At 37.8% G+C, this 17,681-nt stretch overlaps 1 protein-coding gene across 2 annotated transcripts; it reads left to right on the forward strand.

Annotated features, from left to right (window-relative positions):
- Positions 1-5,041: 5,041 nt before the first annotated feature.
- Positions 5,042-9,991, forward strand: LOC131635369 (uncharacterized). Of its 2 annotated transcripts, XM_058905984.1 has the most exons (18): positions 5,042-5,351; positions 5,606-5,836; positions 5,926-6,021; positions 6,131-6,183; positions 6,288-6,384; positions 6,499-6,572; positions 6,690-6,777; positions 6,915-7,025; positions 7,476-7,552; positions 7,840-7,906; positions 8,014-8,079; positions 8,204-8,311; positions 8,398-8,528; positions 8,695-8,761; positions 8,850-8,914; positions 8,985-9,072; positions 9,140-9,210; positions 9,344-9,991. In XM_058905984.1, the coding sequence occupies exons 1-18, from the start codon at positions 5,202-5,204 to the stop codon at positions 9,654-9,656; spliced, it is 1,953 nt and encodes a 650-aa protein (XP_058761967.1). In that variant the 5' UTR covers positions 5,042-5,201; the 3' UTR covers positions 9,657-9,991. The 2 variants fall into 2 exon arrangements, with proteins under 2 accessions (XP_058761967.1, XP_058761968.1); XM_058905985.1 differs by lacking the exon at positions 5,042-5,351 and having other exon boundaries at positions 5,711-5,836; positions 5,939-6,021.
- Positions 9,992-17,681: the final 7,690 nt, after the last annotated feature.

Here is a 17,681-nt window from a genome sequence, read left to right on the forward strand (position 1 = left end):
ACACCTGCACCAATAGAGCGCAGCCATAGAATGTGCAAGAACCATTTTATGAGTTCTTGCACAGTGATTGGTACACCTTAGCCAGCACTGCAGACCCCCAGCTATATAGACCAACTCTAGTAAAATCCATTAATAAACGAAGATACATAAAATTAACAGTGTTACCAGTGCTATCTGGGAACAAAACGTTTCCAATTAGCAAGAGTAGGTAGCACATGGTTTTCTGAAGTATGGTCTCTTGTGGGGACGCATCATCCAACCGAAAACTATCATAATAAAGCCTTAACCTCTTAAGATTAATACCCTGTCCCCTAGCACCAACTTGTCCCTCTATCAAGTCTATGCCAATTGCCTGAAAGAATAGTGAATTTGCCTGCATTACCTGGCCATTAATTGCCTTCCCGTCAACTGGAAGGCCTAGTAACATATGAACATCCTCCAGGGTGATGGTGCACTCCCCCGTTGGAAGATGGAAAGTGTGTCTCCGGCCTCCAGCGTTCTAGCAACGCTAGAACAAATTTGTGATCAATAGAAGACTCAGCGATGGTGCTAATCGGTCCGAAACCAGCAACGTCCAAGTATGGTCTTATGCGGTCGTCCGGAGCGATGGTCGAGTGACTACAAGTCCGAAAACGGCTGGCGTCCTGAATATAATTATGTATGCATAAGTAATCAGTTATTTCATAGGCTGGAAATAATTAACGTAATAGTAAAATACTTACATAGGCTACGATGTTCTCGGGGGTTCCTCGGTGCGTATCACCCATTGTTAAGAGAGACATGGTGGAGCACTGGAAATCTGGAATTTGAAAGCTAAACGAGTAATGCGAGAGTAGATGAGTGAATGTGGTGAGAAATCTGCAGAGGTCATGGTAGTATATATATATATTGATGAGGCTTAAACGGTCACAAGCTGCATGCCATACATGTCAACACATTCAAAGTTGCTAGGTGTTGCTTGTGCAGAAGTGGTTGGCATGCATGCAATTAACTTTCGGTGACATGCATGCAGAGCAGAACTAGGTGCTAGATAGGGTTGCATGCATGCAGTATTAGGAGGAATCGTTTCAGGAATCTTGCCAAGAATCGTTTCAGACGCATGCCAGGCTACAGGAATCGTTTCGGACGCATGCGGAAAACTGAAATTATTAAGACGTTAACAGATGGGGACTATGTGGGGACCACATACCTTACATATGCGCCAAATGAAATGGCAAGAATTTTCAAAATTCCTTCTATATTATCGTGTTCTACCGGTTGTTTCGTGTTGCAAACGCCGGATCATCTAATTAAAATTAATGTGGTTGTTGTGTTAGTTGTGGTTGTCTGAACATAATTTTAACATATAAGATTATATATATATATATATATATATATATATATATATATATATATATATATAATTTTCTCACTTATAAAGAAAGAGAAAAAAACAGAACATCGTTGATAGGAATCTTGTGACAGACATAGACCTTGCGTGCGTCTGTCTAGTCTCGTCAATTTGGAATCATATGACAGACATAGATCAGCGTGCGTTTGTCTAGTCACGTCATGTTGGAATCTTGGGACAGACCTAGATCAGCGTGCGTCTGTCTAGTCTCGTCATGTTGGCATCTTGTGACATACCTAGATAAGCGTGCGTCTGTCTTTTATGTTCAATTTGGAATCTTCGAACAGACATATATCAGCGTTTGTGTGTCTTGAGACAATGCAAAGCTACAAGATTTACCCTATATAAGACAACCAATATTTTCTAAACATTACAACACACACAATCAATATTGCCTACTCTGAAATTACAACACCCAAACACTAACCCGAAAAAATGGCTTCAACTACCCAATACCTTGTACATGCCCATCTAAACGGTGAGACTTACTCACATGAAATAGCTGGTTTTGTGATGAGAAACACGCAGGTTGTGCCATTTTTGTTAAGCAAAAGAGCCACCTTTACATACTTCATTCAGCGACTACAAGCTAAGATTGCAATGGGTCCTATTGCAAACATTTTTTTACCAATGTCCCTCTTTCAACAACAACAACACCGTCAAGTTTTATGAGATGGAGATTGCAAATGACGAAGACCTGCAAGATATGTTTACTACCCACGAATACTCTGGCTTGGATTCCATCGAGCTGTACGTTACTCTTCAGGTTGGGACACAAGAAACTCAGGTTGTCCAATCGCAAGTTATAGACCCACCAGTCAACGAGCAAGAAGAGGTTGATGTCATAGACGAGGAAGAAGAAGATCTGGAAACTGAATTTGACGAAATGGTCAATGAGGAATCCGACGACGAGCAACACATTCCGGTGCCTTCAGCCCATGTGTACGCACCTCCAGCGCATATGAGTAACTTGAACCTTCAAGGTGACGAACCATCATCCGACATCTTCTTCACACCGTACATCCAAAATAACGATGAGTTAAAGGAAGGAGACAAGTTTCCCTCTAAGGAGGCATGTCTTAGAATAATAAAAAATGGCACATGACACACAACGTTGATTTTGAAGTAGATCGTTCAAACCTGGAACGGTATGTAATCACTTGTAAGAATCCAGAGTGTGGCTTCAGACTGTTGGATTCTTATAGGAAGAGAAGTAATGCATGGAAAATAGGGTCGATTACGCAACAACACACATGTGTCAACCCTAACACTTCCCAGGATCATACGAAACTCAGTGCCGATCTCATCTGTCAGGAGATCTTGCCTCTAATAAGATCTGATCCGTCTCTGAAGGTCAAAAATATTATCTCGCATATAGTTACAACCTTCAACTACACTCCATCTTACAGAAAGGCGTGGGTTGCAAAAACAAAAGCAATTGAGACAGTCTACGGCAACTGGGAGGAGTCATACAAAATTCTTCCCCGATACCTCAATGCGCTACATAGTTACGCACCTGGCACTGTTACTATTCTAGAGACACTGCCCGCACATGCCCCGGATGGAAACCCTGTCCAAGGAAACAGATTATTCCATCGGCTTTTATGGGCGTTCAAACCTTGCGTACGAGGGTTTGCACATTGTAAATCCATACTTCAAATTGATGGAACATGGTTATACGGTAAATACAAAGGAACCATGCTCATGGCGGTTGCACAAGACGGGAACAACAACATATTTCCAGTGGCGTTCGCAATTGTCGAAGGTGAAACTGCGGCGGCTTGGAGTTTCTTTCTAAGGAACCTCCGAGAACATGTTACTCCTCAGCCTGACATCTGTTTAATCTCCGATAGGCACGCTTCCATTGAGAGTGCCTATAATAATCCAGCAAACAGATGGCATGACCCGCCATCAAAACACGTCTATTGTATTCGCCACATCGCCCAGAACTTCATGCGGGAGATCAAGGACAGACATCTAAGGAAGGCCCTGGTCAATGCTGGTTATGCATTGACCCAACCCACATTCCAGCATTATCGGAGTGAGATTGTAATGACAAATCCAGAGGCAGGTAGTTGGATAGATAACCTTTCTAGGGAGAAATGGACAAGGGCTTACGACAAAGGCGTGCGATGGGGCCATATGACGACAAATCTCGTGGAATCCATGAATGGCGTTTTCAAAGGCATTCATAACCTTCCTATCACAGCACTAGTGGAGGCTACCTACTTTAGGATGGCTTCGCTCTTCTCAACGAGAGGCAGAAAATGGGGTGATGTTAGGCAATTTGGTCAACTATTAAGTGATAGTTGCATGAAATTTATGCAACAGCAAACGGCAAAAGCAAACACTCATCAAGTTACTTCTTTCGACCGATTCAACCGCACGTTCAGTGTGCGCGAAACAATTGACCACAATGAGGGTTTGCCAAACAACAATATAGGGTTCTTCTGGACGAAGATTGGTGCGACTATGGAAGGTTTCAAGCTTTTCATATGCCTTGCTCACACGTCATAGCTGCATGTGTGTATGCGCACCGCGATGCAAAATCACTACTGTCTCCAATTTACAAGACTCAGACATTGCTCTGAGTTTACAGTGCTGCATTTCCAGTGGTAGCCAAGGAGGATTACTGGCCTGAGTATGATGGAGAGGTAGTTTGGCATAACGACGCAATGCGGTGAAAGAAAAAGGGTTGTCCTAATAGTACACGTATTAGAACCGAAATGGACGTCCACGACAAAATGGAACGAAAATGCAGCATTTGTCGTCAAGTGGGGCACAATAGAAAAAGATGCCCTAGTCGTGGCTCAACCTCGTCGCAAGTTTAATCTACTCTGTTTTTTTTACGACAATGTATCAATTTCGCTTACCACCTCTTGTAACCTTTCCTCGATCTTTCATCAATAAATTGTGCTTTATTGAATAACTGAAATCGCCAACATTATTCAGGGTTACTACGCATTTTCTGAAATCGATTTATCAGACATTTTTCCAAAATTAATAGACCGGAATAAAAAACGGTGCGCGAAAATACACAAAAGGGTGTTTTTTTAAAAAAAAAAATTAAACCAACACATAGGAGCCAAATGAAATGGCGCCTATGTGTTGAATGGTGGCCTTATGCGCCATTTCAAATGGCTAAAAAAATTTAGCCCTAATTTTTGCACATTTGCGCCATTTGAAATGGCTATCTCCATAAGCATGCGCCAAATCATTTGGCGCATCCACTTTCAGCCGGTTCCAAACCTAGACAGTTTGGTAAATACCCCCGAAAACATGGTTTTTTTGGTATTTTTTTTTTATTAAACATGGTTATTTAAATTTTTTTTCCCTTTTGGATGTTACCATTAAAAATAAGAAAAAAAATCAATTTAGTCCTTTCAAAATTTGAAAAACTCATTTTAGCCCATCATCATAAAATAAGAAAAGAATAAACATGGAAGTCAATTTATTAATTCATCACGTTTGAAGATAACAATATAAAACACATTATCTGAATTTAATCTTTTGCAAGGAGTTAGTTAATTATCCCTTAAGTTAATTAATAATGAGATTTTAGAGGTAAAAATAGTAAGAACAAAATAATAATAATAATAATAATTATAATAATAATAATTTGAATAAACATAGAGCGAAAGTGAAGGCAAAGGAATCGAAATTGATGCCAAAACATGGAACTTTGATCTAACATGCTTGACTTCTTCTTCCTTTCTTTCTCCATTTTTCTTCATCACCGATCAAACAGACTATCTTCATACACATGCATGTACCGCAAAGGTGAAGAAGGAATTTGAAATAATTTAGAACAATGTCGTGGGTAAGATCGGCGGTCAACAGAGCCGTCGAAGCAGGTGGCCAGAGCAATCTCACCCGCACTGTTCGCAATTACGCTGACACCGTCGTTCATCATGCAAGCAATGCCGTCGCCGGAGGCGCCAAAATCATACAGGACCGCATTGTACGTAAAATCTCCTTTTGTTCGATGTATGATCCACCGATTTAGTTTTTTAGAATTTTATTGAATGAAATTCAAATGAATGATGTCAATTTCAATCAATAGAAGAGAATGTGTATAAAATAGTGTGTTTATTCGGTGGAATGTTTTTACTTGGATGTGTGCCTTGTAGTGTAAGCAATATGTAGATTCATGAATTTTGAAATTCGTATTATATCATGTCTGAGATGGTTTTGTTATTATTGATGAATGAGTAGGTATCGCGGAATATGCAAAGTTTTAGGCATACTGTAAAACGGTTAGAAGAAGTTTCTGTATCATGTAGAGGGATAGAGAGAGTTCAGTTGCTTAGAAGGTGGTTAGTTGCCCTCAAAGAAGTTGAGAGACTTTCTGCTACAACCACCGCCACTGACTCTGCCAATGCAAGAGATCAAGACGACCAATTTGTTTCAGATGATTCTAAGGATTCGCCTACAACACCTACCTTGGTTTGTTAAGCCCTTCATCATTGTTGTTGCTTGTGTTATTTTATGGCCTCAGATATATCATTATATGCTAAGTACATAACCATGTACAGATTTACTATGTAGACCCTGGTGTTCCGGGTGAACCAAAAAATTTTCAAGATGTTTTTCTCCACAGTCAAGCTCTTGAGGGTATAACATTGTCAATGGTTAGTTACTTGATGCAATGTATTTCAAATTTACCGTTGCTCAAAGCTTAGCTTTATATTTGCTGATTTATGGAATTTAACCGCAGGTTAACTCTTTTGTGTGACTCAGATTCTTGAAGAACCAAATGAGGAAGAAGTTTCACTACTTTCAGAGATATATGGGTAAATTTGTCTTTGTTTATCTCTTTCTTTGGTAAACTGATGTTCTGAAGCCAAATGTTGGTCGAAGATAGTTAGCGATTTTGTTTCCGTTCGGTGTTGTTTAGGCTTTGCATTAAAGGGGGGAAGGAAGAACAAACTGCCTTGTTATCCAGTGTACAGACGTTGGCAAAAGCATTTTCTGGATATGAAGATGAAGTACTAGTAAGTATTTTTATATACTTTTTTATAGGCTTATTCGTTTATCGTCAATATAAACAAACCTACACACATGTACACATATACTCATTTTCCTTTTCCACATTATAATTTCAACAGGCGAAACGGGAAGAGTTACTTCAATATGTCCAAGCTTCAATTTCAGGGCTGAAAGTAAATGCTGATCTCATGAGGTTGTTACAAAACAATATTGATCTTCTTGATTTATAATGCTTTGAACCAATGTTATTATTTGGAGTGAATTTATTTTTCTTTTCTCCACTTGTATGTGATACACTCTCCTATCTCAGAATAGAAGTTGAAGCCTGCAATCTGAAAGATAAAATTGACAAGATGAAGGCATCAAATTCAGTCGAGACAACGTCTGTTACAATAGAGGTGAGCTTCTTATATGGCTAATGAAGTTATGAGGATATTTTTGGCAATTATTAATGGATTAAGATCACGAGATCATGTATCTATGCGTAAATTTGTACCTTAGTTAGTTGTAAATGAGCATTTTTGTTTATGGGCAGGCTTTAGATGAAGCTATGAAAAATGTTCAAATGTGTTCTAAATTGGAGGAGCTCTTATTGAAAAAGAAAGACTTTAGCTTTGGCGATTCTCCAGAAGTTCATGCTGAAAAGGTCATTTTTCTTATCTCTTCTACTACTGATACGTTTTATCTGTTACGTTATGGTTTCGATTCATCGAAAAGAGCATAAAAAGTAATCAAAATTGATATTGTATTTGTAATTTGTTAAATAACTGACTTTGAGGGGCACAAAGCACTCTTTCAATGTTTTCGGTTCAACATTTAATATTTCCTCCTGCTTTAGGCTGATCTAACCTGAATTCTAGAATTTCCATAATGCATGTAAATCCATTTTTATCAATTCTTTGCCATAAACTTGTAGAGTCCTAAAGACTGAACACATATATGTGTTCTACACTGATCAATATTGTATTATTTATACTTACTCAATTGCATTTGTAAGTAGGCATACTTTTTGTATTCACAGTGAAATGATGCTCAATTTCCTGCTCATGATGTTAAACTTTTTGTGGGTGATGGTGGGTGATTGAATCACTTCCAGGTTGATAAAATGAAAATTTTGTCAGAATCTCTTGCAAATTCTACCACAAAAGCTCAGAGTCGCATTTCGGATCACAGGTGACAGAAATAGTTATCATGCTTCTGAGTTTCTTAAGATTAAAGAAAAGAGTAGAACAGTTTTTTTTCTTGTATATGCAAGTGCCTTCATATTGCGCAAAGGTACTAAACAGACTTTATGTTGCACGATACATATCGTTTTTGTTTTGAAGTAAAGTTTTGAACTTGTTGCATCTCATCTGATCTTTTGGTTAGATGAAAGTTTGTATGGAAACATTGAAAATGTTGAATGAACTTTTTAATATTTTTCTTCCATTGATGTTATTGTTGTTTTTATTCTCAAGCAGATCTCAGAAAGAAGAAGCACTTCATTTTCGGGTAACCAAGTCCAATGAGGTTAGCGAAATCGAGAAGGTACATTATCAGATTATTTTCTCTTGTTGCAGGTATAGAAACAAATTAAGATATATGAAAAGAAATCGATGAATATGTCAAATTACATGCCAGAGTATTTTTTTCAGGAGCTGGGAGCAGAGATTGAAGAACTCGAGAAGCAGAAAAATGAGCTCGAAGACAAACTTAAAAAGGTTCTTTAGTCCACCTCTTCTTGAATGCTTTAATCACAATGCTAAAAGAACATTTGAATTCAGGAACTGTACCTTTTTAAGTTTTGTTGCATAGCATCTGCATTGATCATATCAAGTTTTGTAGGTGAACACCTTGTTGACATCTGCTCGTACACGTCTCCGTAATGCAAAAGAAGAAAAAGACCAATTTGACGATGCGAGCAATGAAATTATTGTACATTTAAAATCAAAGGTACAAAGATTTTTCTTCCATGCGCATCATTAGGAAGTTCGTAATACAAGCATGCCATTTTACTATGAATGTTTTCCTTATATTAGGAAGACGAGATGTTACGGGCCATTGCTTCTTATACAACCGAAGCCAAGGTTGTTGATACATGGGTCAATTTTCTAGAGCACACATGGACATTTAAAACCTCTCTTACTAAGACAAGTGAGGAGCAGATCAAGTATGTCCTGTAGTTTAACAATCAAATATGATTCAAATAACATTTGAAATTATACTTTTTTTGAGTTTGTTCTACAAATTACTATATGGCATGATAGTTATTTTATTGGACTTAAAAATGTGCATTTTCATCTATTGATTATTTATTTTTCCTTTTACATCTGAAGTGCTGAGCTTGAGAGATATGGAGATTATTTTGTGAATTTGGTTGTTAATCTTCTGTCTTCTTATAAGGTAATGCATAATCCTAACTCTGTAATATTAACTTATTTACTTCATTTTTCTTATCTTCACATCACTGTAAGGCTTACTCTTATGTTAGGAAAATCTTGGTTCATCTGTTCCTCAAATAAGAACACTTGTGGATAATTTAAGATCAAGTCAAGGGTATGACATTCAGCCCTTCTGAATTATTATTTGTGTCAAACCCATGCCTTCAACTGTTGATTTTTATCAGGTTAGAAATACCAGTAAATAGTGACGGTTCGACCGTAGAGAATCCAAGGAAAAAAGTTGAAGAAGAGTATTTGGACATAGAATCCAAGGTAATTTATCTTTATAATGTTTGTTTTTATAACATACAACTAATGATCGTTTTTTTCCACTTGTCAGATTTTAACCACTTTGAATATAGTCGACTTCATGAACAAGCAATTTCACATTCAAAAGGAAGGTATTTGCAGGTATGCTGAGTCTCAATATAGATTCCCTACAAAATACACGTATTAATTGATCGTGACCATTGTCTCTTTTTCTCATGTTACGCGTTATATGTATAACGCGTTGTTTGCTTAAACAATTACAATTTTGATACAGAAAAGATAAGGACAAGGTGACAGAACTGATACATGCCATTGAGAAAATAAAACAAGATTTTGAATCAATTGAGAGACCAAAGTTGCAAATTGAGGCACCAATTGAAAAGGCAGAAACACCCTCAAGTCAAACTCCATCCCCTACTTCCAAGTTGCCTAATAAAAACAAGCAAGATAAAAAGAAAAAATCTCCATCATTTACTATGAAAACAATATCGATCGAAGAACTCGATAAATCAAGCGAGGATGAGTCAGCAGAAGAGATAAGTGAATGGGAATTTGATGCAATTGACAAAGATCACACCATGAGTTGACCCTCTTGACCCACTTGGAAAAACACCAACATTACTCATGTTGTAAAAAGAGTGAGAAAAAGGTTGTGTGTCTTTGGAAAGACAGTGACACTGTGTTAGTCGTACCAGACAACATATCCTTAACTACGTTGTCTAGGAAGTTCACTTAACGAATGTACATGAAACAGCTATGGTCCACTGAAAGTTAGTTGTACTTGTATCATTATTCAGGTATTCAATCATTGATGATGAAATTGAAATGTAGATGTTTAACCATGTAACTTTTGGAATAAAGAGCTTTGTCAGTGTAAATTTTTTGTCTAGGGAAAATCCCTTTTTATCATAAGCTAGAAAAAGATGACATGATTAATTGACTTTAATAATTAGTTGTTATGATTGAGGATTTCAGGGTCATGCACAATAGGCAACTCATTTTCAACTTGAATGATGTAAAAATCTCCTAATTGTGAGAAAATGAAGTGAACTTGTTGAAGAATGATTGTTGAATTAGTTGTTACAAGCTTAATATATTTTTTTGAATAGCAAAGGAAGAACCATTCTAATAGAATGAGCAAAAAAATGAGTTTAAATGTCCAAAAATAACAAAGAGCATCAGAAGTGCTCAAAGAACACCAACCATGACTATGCTAAATTGAGATCAAATCTAAAGATACATGTTTTACAAGAATAAAATTTTGGAACAACTCAAAACTGCTAGAATAGAGTGAGGCAAAGGCCTCCACTGCCTAATCCAATAAAAAACTCTATACCATATGACATAAGCAACCTCATACAAAACAAAAGATGGTCCGCCAACTCCACCTGAACACATGCCGCACACATCCCGCTACTAGGTCCCGATACAATTTGACGTCTCAGAAGATTTTGCTTAGTCGGTAACCTATAATGAATGAGTTTCCAAGAGAACAACGTCAATTTAGACGGCTCCAAACTCTTTCAAATCTTAGATAACCCTAGCACCACCCACTTAGACTTAGACTTATCTTCTTGTACCCTAGACACTGCAAAAAGTTATCATAAGCATAACTAACCGAGAAACCCCTAATCTAGTCGGATTTTCACACTCAAGTTGCATCTCGACCACGACTAACAACCCCTTGGATATGGGCAAACAAACCCTCAAGAAGCTCCTCCTCCTATACGAAGGATCTGCTTGTTAAAATGTAATTGCACATTCAAAGTGTGTTAGCTAATTAGTTAGTTTTTAGGCCTTGTGTTGGACTTTAATTAGTTTGGCCCAATAAAGATTTAGTATATATTGCAGTTTTGCTTTCTAATTGGTAGAATAGTGTAGAATCCTCCTTGTAATCGTTTTCAACTGAGTAAACGTTAGTTACAATTTTTCTCTCTCTTCTTCATCTTTTCATCTTGTTCCGTTGTGCTCCAACAATTCATATCTAGAGCTCCGGTTCAGATCCACAAGAAGGGAAACACGAGTGTACGTGAGGTGTGTGATTGTTTTTATTTCAGATTCATTCTATTCAAAGTGAATTGAAAATCTGAATCGTATCGAAATCACATTTCTTGATTTCGAGGGATCAGGAAACATGAATGTTTGGTGAGATCTGAGTGATTTGTTGCATAATATCGAAGATGAGCGGTGGAAACAATGGTTTGAATACAAAACTTTTGGTGTTTGACGGAAAGAATTGAATCGGTGAATAATTCAGATGCGTGTGTTGTTTGGCGCTCAAGATGTGCTTAATCTCGTCAACGAAGGTAACACGCCTATTGCTGCAGACGCAACAGAAGCGCAAAGAAATGCGCAACAAAAAACGAAGAAGAAGGATCAGAAAGCGTTATTCTACTTCCATCAATGCGTGGATGCCAATGTGTTTGAGAAGATCTCTGATTCGACGACGATGAAGGCTACGTGGGACACACTGGTACACAGTACTATGGTTATGATTCATTAATGAAGAAGGTGAAGCTTCGGTCTCTATGTAAGCTGTATGAGAATCTCAACATGAAGAACAATGAAAAGATACCTGAGCTAATCTCTAGAGTGATTATGATAACTAATGAGATGAAAGCTTGCGGAGAAATGCTCTCATGACAAGTAATTATTGAGAAGGTACTGAGCTCACTTACTCCTTAGTTTGATTACATTGTTATATCTATTGAACATTCTAAGGATCTGAGCACCATGAGAATTAAAGAGGTGGAAAGCAGTCTAGAAACACAAGATCTACGTCTAACTGACAGAACCTTTAAGAGAGAGGTAGAGTAGACTCTGAAGGCGTCTTCTGGTAGGAAGAGTCAGAAGCCTTCTTGGTCAGAAGCTAAGAAGAGACATGATGGTTTTCAAAAGTCAGAAGCGTCCAACTCTGATGAGAAGAAACATCAGAAGGGAAGGGAGAAGCCTAACAAGAATAAGATTCGATGTTACCTCTGTAAGAATTTATGCCATTATGCTTCTGAGTGTCGGTCAAATAAAGAAAAGAAGTTCGAACAATCAAATATAGTCATAGAGTTTGATGATGAACCAATGATATTGATGACTTATGACTATGATAATAGTGAATTGTCAGAATGGTCAATGGTGGTATATGGATATTGGCAGCTCAAATCACATAACTGGAAACACACAATGACTGATAGACTTTGAATTCAAAAAGAGGACAAATATAAGATGTATTGATGATAATTTCCTTAATGCCAAAAGAATGGGAAATGCCAGAATTAATGTGAAGAATGGTAAATCTGTTCTGATCAAAGATGTTTGGTATGTTCCTGGGATGAAGAGCAATCTAATAAGTGTAGGTCAGTGAAATGAGAAAGGTGTCTCAATTAATATGAAGGATAATCTCTTGAAGCTGTATGATTCCAATCAGAAGGTGATTATCAAATATGAGCTGAGAAGCAACATAACATTCAAGGTGAATGTAGAGACAGCTGAAACTAAATGCCTTAGTGTAGAAGGCGTTGAAGGTGACAGTGAGTTGTGACATAAGAGATTGGGGAATTTGAACTTCAGAAGCTTGAAGCATCTGATTTTTAAGAAGATGATACATGGCATTTCCAAGATTATGAAGCCTAAGAAGTCATGTGTGGTATGCTTGAAAGGTTAGCAACCTAGATTGTCATTTGCATCAGAAGTAGTTCCAAGTGCAGAGAATGCTTTGGGAGTTGTACACTTTGATATGTGTGGGTCATTCTGAGAACCTTCACTTGGAGGAAACAAGTATTCAGTGTCATTTGTAGACGAGTTCACAAGAATAACATGGGTAGCACTCATCAAGTTCAATCATGAGGTGTTTACTGAGTTTCATAAGTTCAAGATAAAGGTATAAAGACAGAGTGGTCACAAGCTAAAGATTCTCAGAACACATGGTAGAGGTGAGTATAACTCTATGGAGTTCAGACAGTTCTGGGAAGAAAATGGAGTTGAGCATGAAATGAATTCTCCCTATACTCCATAACAAAATGGTCTTGCTGAAAGAAGAAATTGTACTTTGCTTGATATGACAAGGAACGTGTTGAAGGAGAAGAAGCTACCTTATTCGTTGTGGGGAGAAACTGTTGCCATTTCAACGTATGTGCTCATTAAGTTTCCAACTAAGAAGCTGAAGAAAGTTGTTCCTTTTGAGAAGTGGACTGGAGATAAGAAAAGTGTGAGTCACCTTAGGGTATTTGGTTATGTATGTTATAAGCATGTTCTAGATGCTAAGAGAAAGAAGCTGAATGATAGAAGTAAAGTAATCTTACTGGTGGGGTACCACAGTATAGGTGCTTATAAACTTTAATCTCTAAGAAGGTGGAAATCAGTAGAGATGTCATAGTGAAAGAGTCAGAAACTTGAGATCGGAACACATCTAATCCCGCCTCTGGTGTTGGATGGCTTTTGAAGGAAGTTCGGAAGTCGTTTATAAAGATAAGTTAGAATTAGAAGATGATTGTGATTTTGAAGGTGAATAAGAATCGAAGGCGACTCTGAATGAGACTCTGATGGAGATTGTGGAAGTGTGTAACACCCCATTTCCCCATCGTAAATTTAAATAAATAATCAGAGTGATTAAAAATTTAATCAAAACAAATAATGGGACGCTACATCATCAACTTTTCACAAACTTATGCTCAGATGTTTAAATAAAGATACATAACACATTAGCACGGATGAACCGACATCAAAATCATATTATTGTTCAACTTCACTTTATTAACACAACGAAAATAACTAATGCATAGTAATTATCATCTTTAGAAAGGACGGAAAGTACCAACAGTTTCAACACAATCAAGGAGAGTTCATAATCCTCTAAAAAAAACTGCCCGAAAACGAATCATAATAAAAGAATTGCAAAAACAAGCGTTCATCCCCCAGTGTTACATATCAGAGCAGAACCCGACCCGAACTACGCAATACTAGGCATTGCTCCATACCTCAGCTACTCGATTCCTTGTCACCTGCGCGTTACCCACGTAGAGGTAACATTCAAACAGAAGGGGTGAGAAATCACAATCAATAATCAAAGGCAAATACTACAAGGTAGGATAGCAACACATAATATATTCTACATAATCTCAATCATAGTGTATCAATTACACTCTTGCACCCAACACACCAATCGATCACAACTCAATAATTATAATTCAACGAATATACACATGACTCGTTATGTAATTCAACTCGTCTATGCAACTCTATGCATATGCATGTGGTACCATATCATCAAAAATTGGTTCACTTGGGAACCGGGTTCACCCTGCTCGAACCCCGAATCCACCCTGCTCGGATTTGTGACTGTTAGAACAAGATTTGTTCTTATCAATTATCTTAGTTTTGATGATAACAATAATATGAATTTTGCTTAAGATAATATGGTACTCTAATCCAATGCAATTTCCCTTTCAGGAAATATATAAAGAGTACGCATAATTCAGCGCTCAGAAGATGTGTCTCAAATGGTTCAGCGTGCAACATCAGAACATGGTCTGGCAAGACATCAGAAGATGGTCGAAGCAGAATCAGAACATGGGTCTATGGAAGCATCAGAAGAACATGAGATCAGAAGCACTGAAAATCAGAAGATGATATCACGCTCAGAAGCACTTCAAGGTCAGAAGATCAGAAGATGCTGTGCACCAAGCTGTTTGACTCTGATGATATTCAAACGTCGTATTCACAAACATCAGATCAGAAGGAAGTACACGTGGCAGACTACGCTGACTGACAAAAGGAACGTTAAAGCTACTAAAGGCTACGTCAGTAGACACAGCGTGAACAAGGCTCGAGGTAGTTGACAAAAGCGTATAACATTAAATGCAAAGCTGTACGGAACACGCAAAGCATTAAATGCATTCAACGGTCATCTTCTCAACGCCTATAAATATGAAGTTCTGATGAGAAGCAAGGTTAACGATCCTGAACAAAGACAATTCAAATTAACTTGCTGAAACGCTGTTCAATCAAAACTCAGAATCTTCATCTTCATCAAAGCTCACTACATTGCTGTTGTAATATCTTAGTGAGATTAAGCTTAAATTGTAAGAGAAATATCACAGTTGTGATTATCGCTTTTAAGAAGCATTTGTAAACTCTTGAATAGATTACATTAAGTTGTAAGGAACTAGAGTGATCAGTTGATCAGTATACTCTAGGAAGTCTTAGCAGTTGGCTGAGCAGGAAGTCTTGGCAGTTGGCTGAGCAGGAAGTCTTGGCAGTTGGCTGAGCAGAAAGTCTTAGGAGTGAACTAAGCCTAGAGTGATCGTGTTGATCAGTAGACTCTAGAAAAAGTCTTAGGAGTGAACTAAGCAGTTGTTCCTGGAGTGATCAGGTTGTGATCAGAAGACTCTGGAAGACTTAGTTGCGGCTAAGTGGAAAACCATTGTAATCCGTGCGATTAGTGGATTAAATCCTCAGTTGAGGTAAATCATCTCTGCGGGGGTGGACTGGAGTAGCTTCGTTAACAGCGAACCAGGATAAAAATATTTGTGCATTTATTTTTATCTTCCAAGATTTAAAGTCACACTTATTCAATCCCCCCCTTTCTAAGTGTTTTTCTATCCTTCAATTGGTATCAGAGCGCCGGTTCTAAGGTGCAAGCACTTAACCGTGTTTAGAAAAGATTCAGGAAGAGAAAAACGCTTCATTTAAAAGATGGTTGATGAAAGTGAAAGGACTATACCTACACCTGCATCTACATCTGGCTCTGCTGAGCAATACAACGGTAACAATGGTTATACTAGACCGCCGGTATTTGATGGTGAAAACTTTGAATACTGGAAAGATAAACTGGAAAGTTACTTTCTGGGTCTAGATGGTGATCTATGGGATCTTCTGATGGATGGTTACAAACATCCTGTAAATGCCAGAGGCGTAAAACTGTCAAGGCAAGAAATGAATGATGATCAAAAGAAGCTTTTCAGGAATCATCATAAATGTAGAACTGTTTTGCTGAATGCTATCTCTCATGCTGAGTATGAGAAGATATCTAACAGGGAAACGGCCTATGACATATATGAGTCCTTGAAAATGACTCATGAAGGAAATGCTCAAGTCAAGGAGACAAAAGCTCTTGCCTTAATCCATAAGTATGAAGCCTTCAAGATGGAGGATGATGAAGACATTGAAAAGATGTTTTCGAGATTTCAAACTCTTACTGCTGGATTGAGAGTTCTTGACAAAGGATACACCAAGGCTGATCATGTGAAGAAGATCATCAGAAGCTTACCCAGAAGATGGGGTCCTATGGTGACTGCATTCAAGATTGCAAAGAATCTGAATGAAGTTTCTCTGGAAGAGCTTATCAGCGCCTTGAGAAGTCATGAAATAGAGCTGGACGCAAATGAGCCTCAAAAGAAAGGTAAGTCTATTGCATTAAAATCAAATATCAAGAAATGCACTAACGCTTTTCAGGCCAGAGAAGAAGATCCTGAAGAATCAGAATCTGAAGAAGAAGATGAACTGTCCATGATTTCCAGAAGGCTAAATCAACTCTGGAAGACCAAGCAAAGGAAGTTCAGAGGCTTCAGAAGTTCAAGGAAATTTGAACGTGGAGAATCTTCTGATGAAAGAAGATTTGACAAGAAGAAGGTCATGTGCTATGAATGCAATGAGCCTGGACACTACAAGAATGAATGTCCAAATCTTCAAAAGGAAAGTCCCAAGAAAAAGTTTCATAAGAAGAAAGGTCTTATGGCAACCTGGGATGAGTCAGAAGATGATTCAGAAGATGAGCAGGCCAACTGTGCGCTGATGGCGACAGAAGATGACGGATCAGAATCTACATCAGAATCAGATTCTGAAGAGGTATTTTCTGAACTTACTAGAGATGAGTTAGTTTCCGGTCTAACTGAACTTCTGGAACTCAAGTCTCAGATTAGTCTCAAATACAAAAAGCTGAAAAAGCAATTTGAATTTGAAACAAAGAAGCTTGAGTTGGAGAATTCTGAATTAAAAGAAAAACTTTTAAAATTATCCAATAATGTTGGATCTCCTTCTGATTCAGAAAAATCCACTCCTAGTCTGAACCATATTCTGAAAGAATATGATTTAAGTTTCAGAAAGTTCTTATCTAGAAGTATTGGCAGAAGTCAGCTAGCTTCTATGATATATGCTGTGTCTGGAAACAAAAGAGTTGGCATTGGTTATGAGGGTGAAACCCCATACAAACTTGAACCTGTTGATGAAATGAAAATTACATACAAGCCATTGTATGATCAGTTCAAGTATGGCCACTCTCATGATATTAGGCACACCTCACATGCACAAAGTTTTCACATAACACACACTAAGAAGCATGTGACACAACCTAGGAAATATCATGAAACTCACATTAAGAATTATCATGCTGTTCCTCCTATTGCTTACAATGTTAAACCCAAGTTCAATCAGAACTTGAGAAAATCTAACAAGAAAGGACCCAAGAAGATGTGGGTACCTAAGGATAAGATTATTCCTATTGCAGATATCCTTGGCTGCAAGAAGGACAAAGCACAACATGTCATGGTACCTGGATTCTGGATGCTCGCGACACATGACAGGAAGAAGGTCTATGTTCCAAGACCTGGTACTTAAGTCTG

This window comes from Vicia villosa, unplaced genomic scaffold (genome assembly GCF_029867415.1).
Source record: "Vicia villosa cultivar HV-30 ecotype Madison, WI unplaced genomic scaffold, Vvil1.0 ctg.001471F_1_1, whole genome shotgun sequence".
NCBI classification, from domain to species: domain Eukaryota; kingdom Viridiplantae; phylum Streptophyta; class Magnoliopsida; order Fabales; family Fabaceae; genus Vicia; species Vicia villosa.

Excerpts from the sequence above, each read along its gene's own strand:
- LOC131635369 (XM_058905984.1), top strand. The coding sequence starts at position 5,202 with ATGTCGTGGGTAAGATCGGCGGTCAACAGAGCCGTCGAAGCAGGTGGC. Across the intron at positions 8,915-8,984 it reads AATTTAAGATCAAGTCAAGG|GTTAGAAATACCAGTAAATA; the intron begins GTATGACATTCA and ends GATTTTTATCAG. Across the intron at positions 9,211-9,343 it reads CAAAAGGAAGGTATTTGCAG|AAAAGATAAGGACAAGGTGA; the intron begins GTATGCTGAGTC and ends ATTTTGATACAG.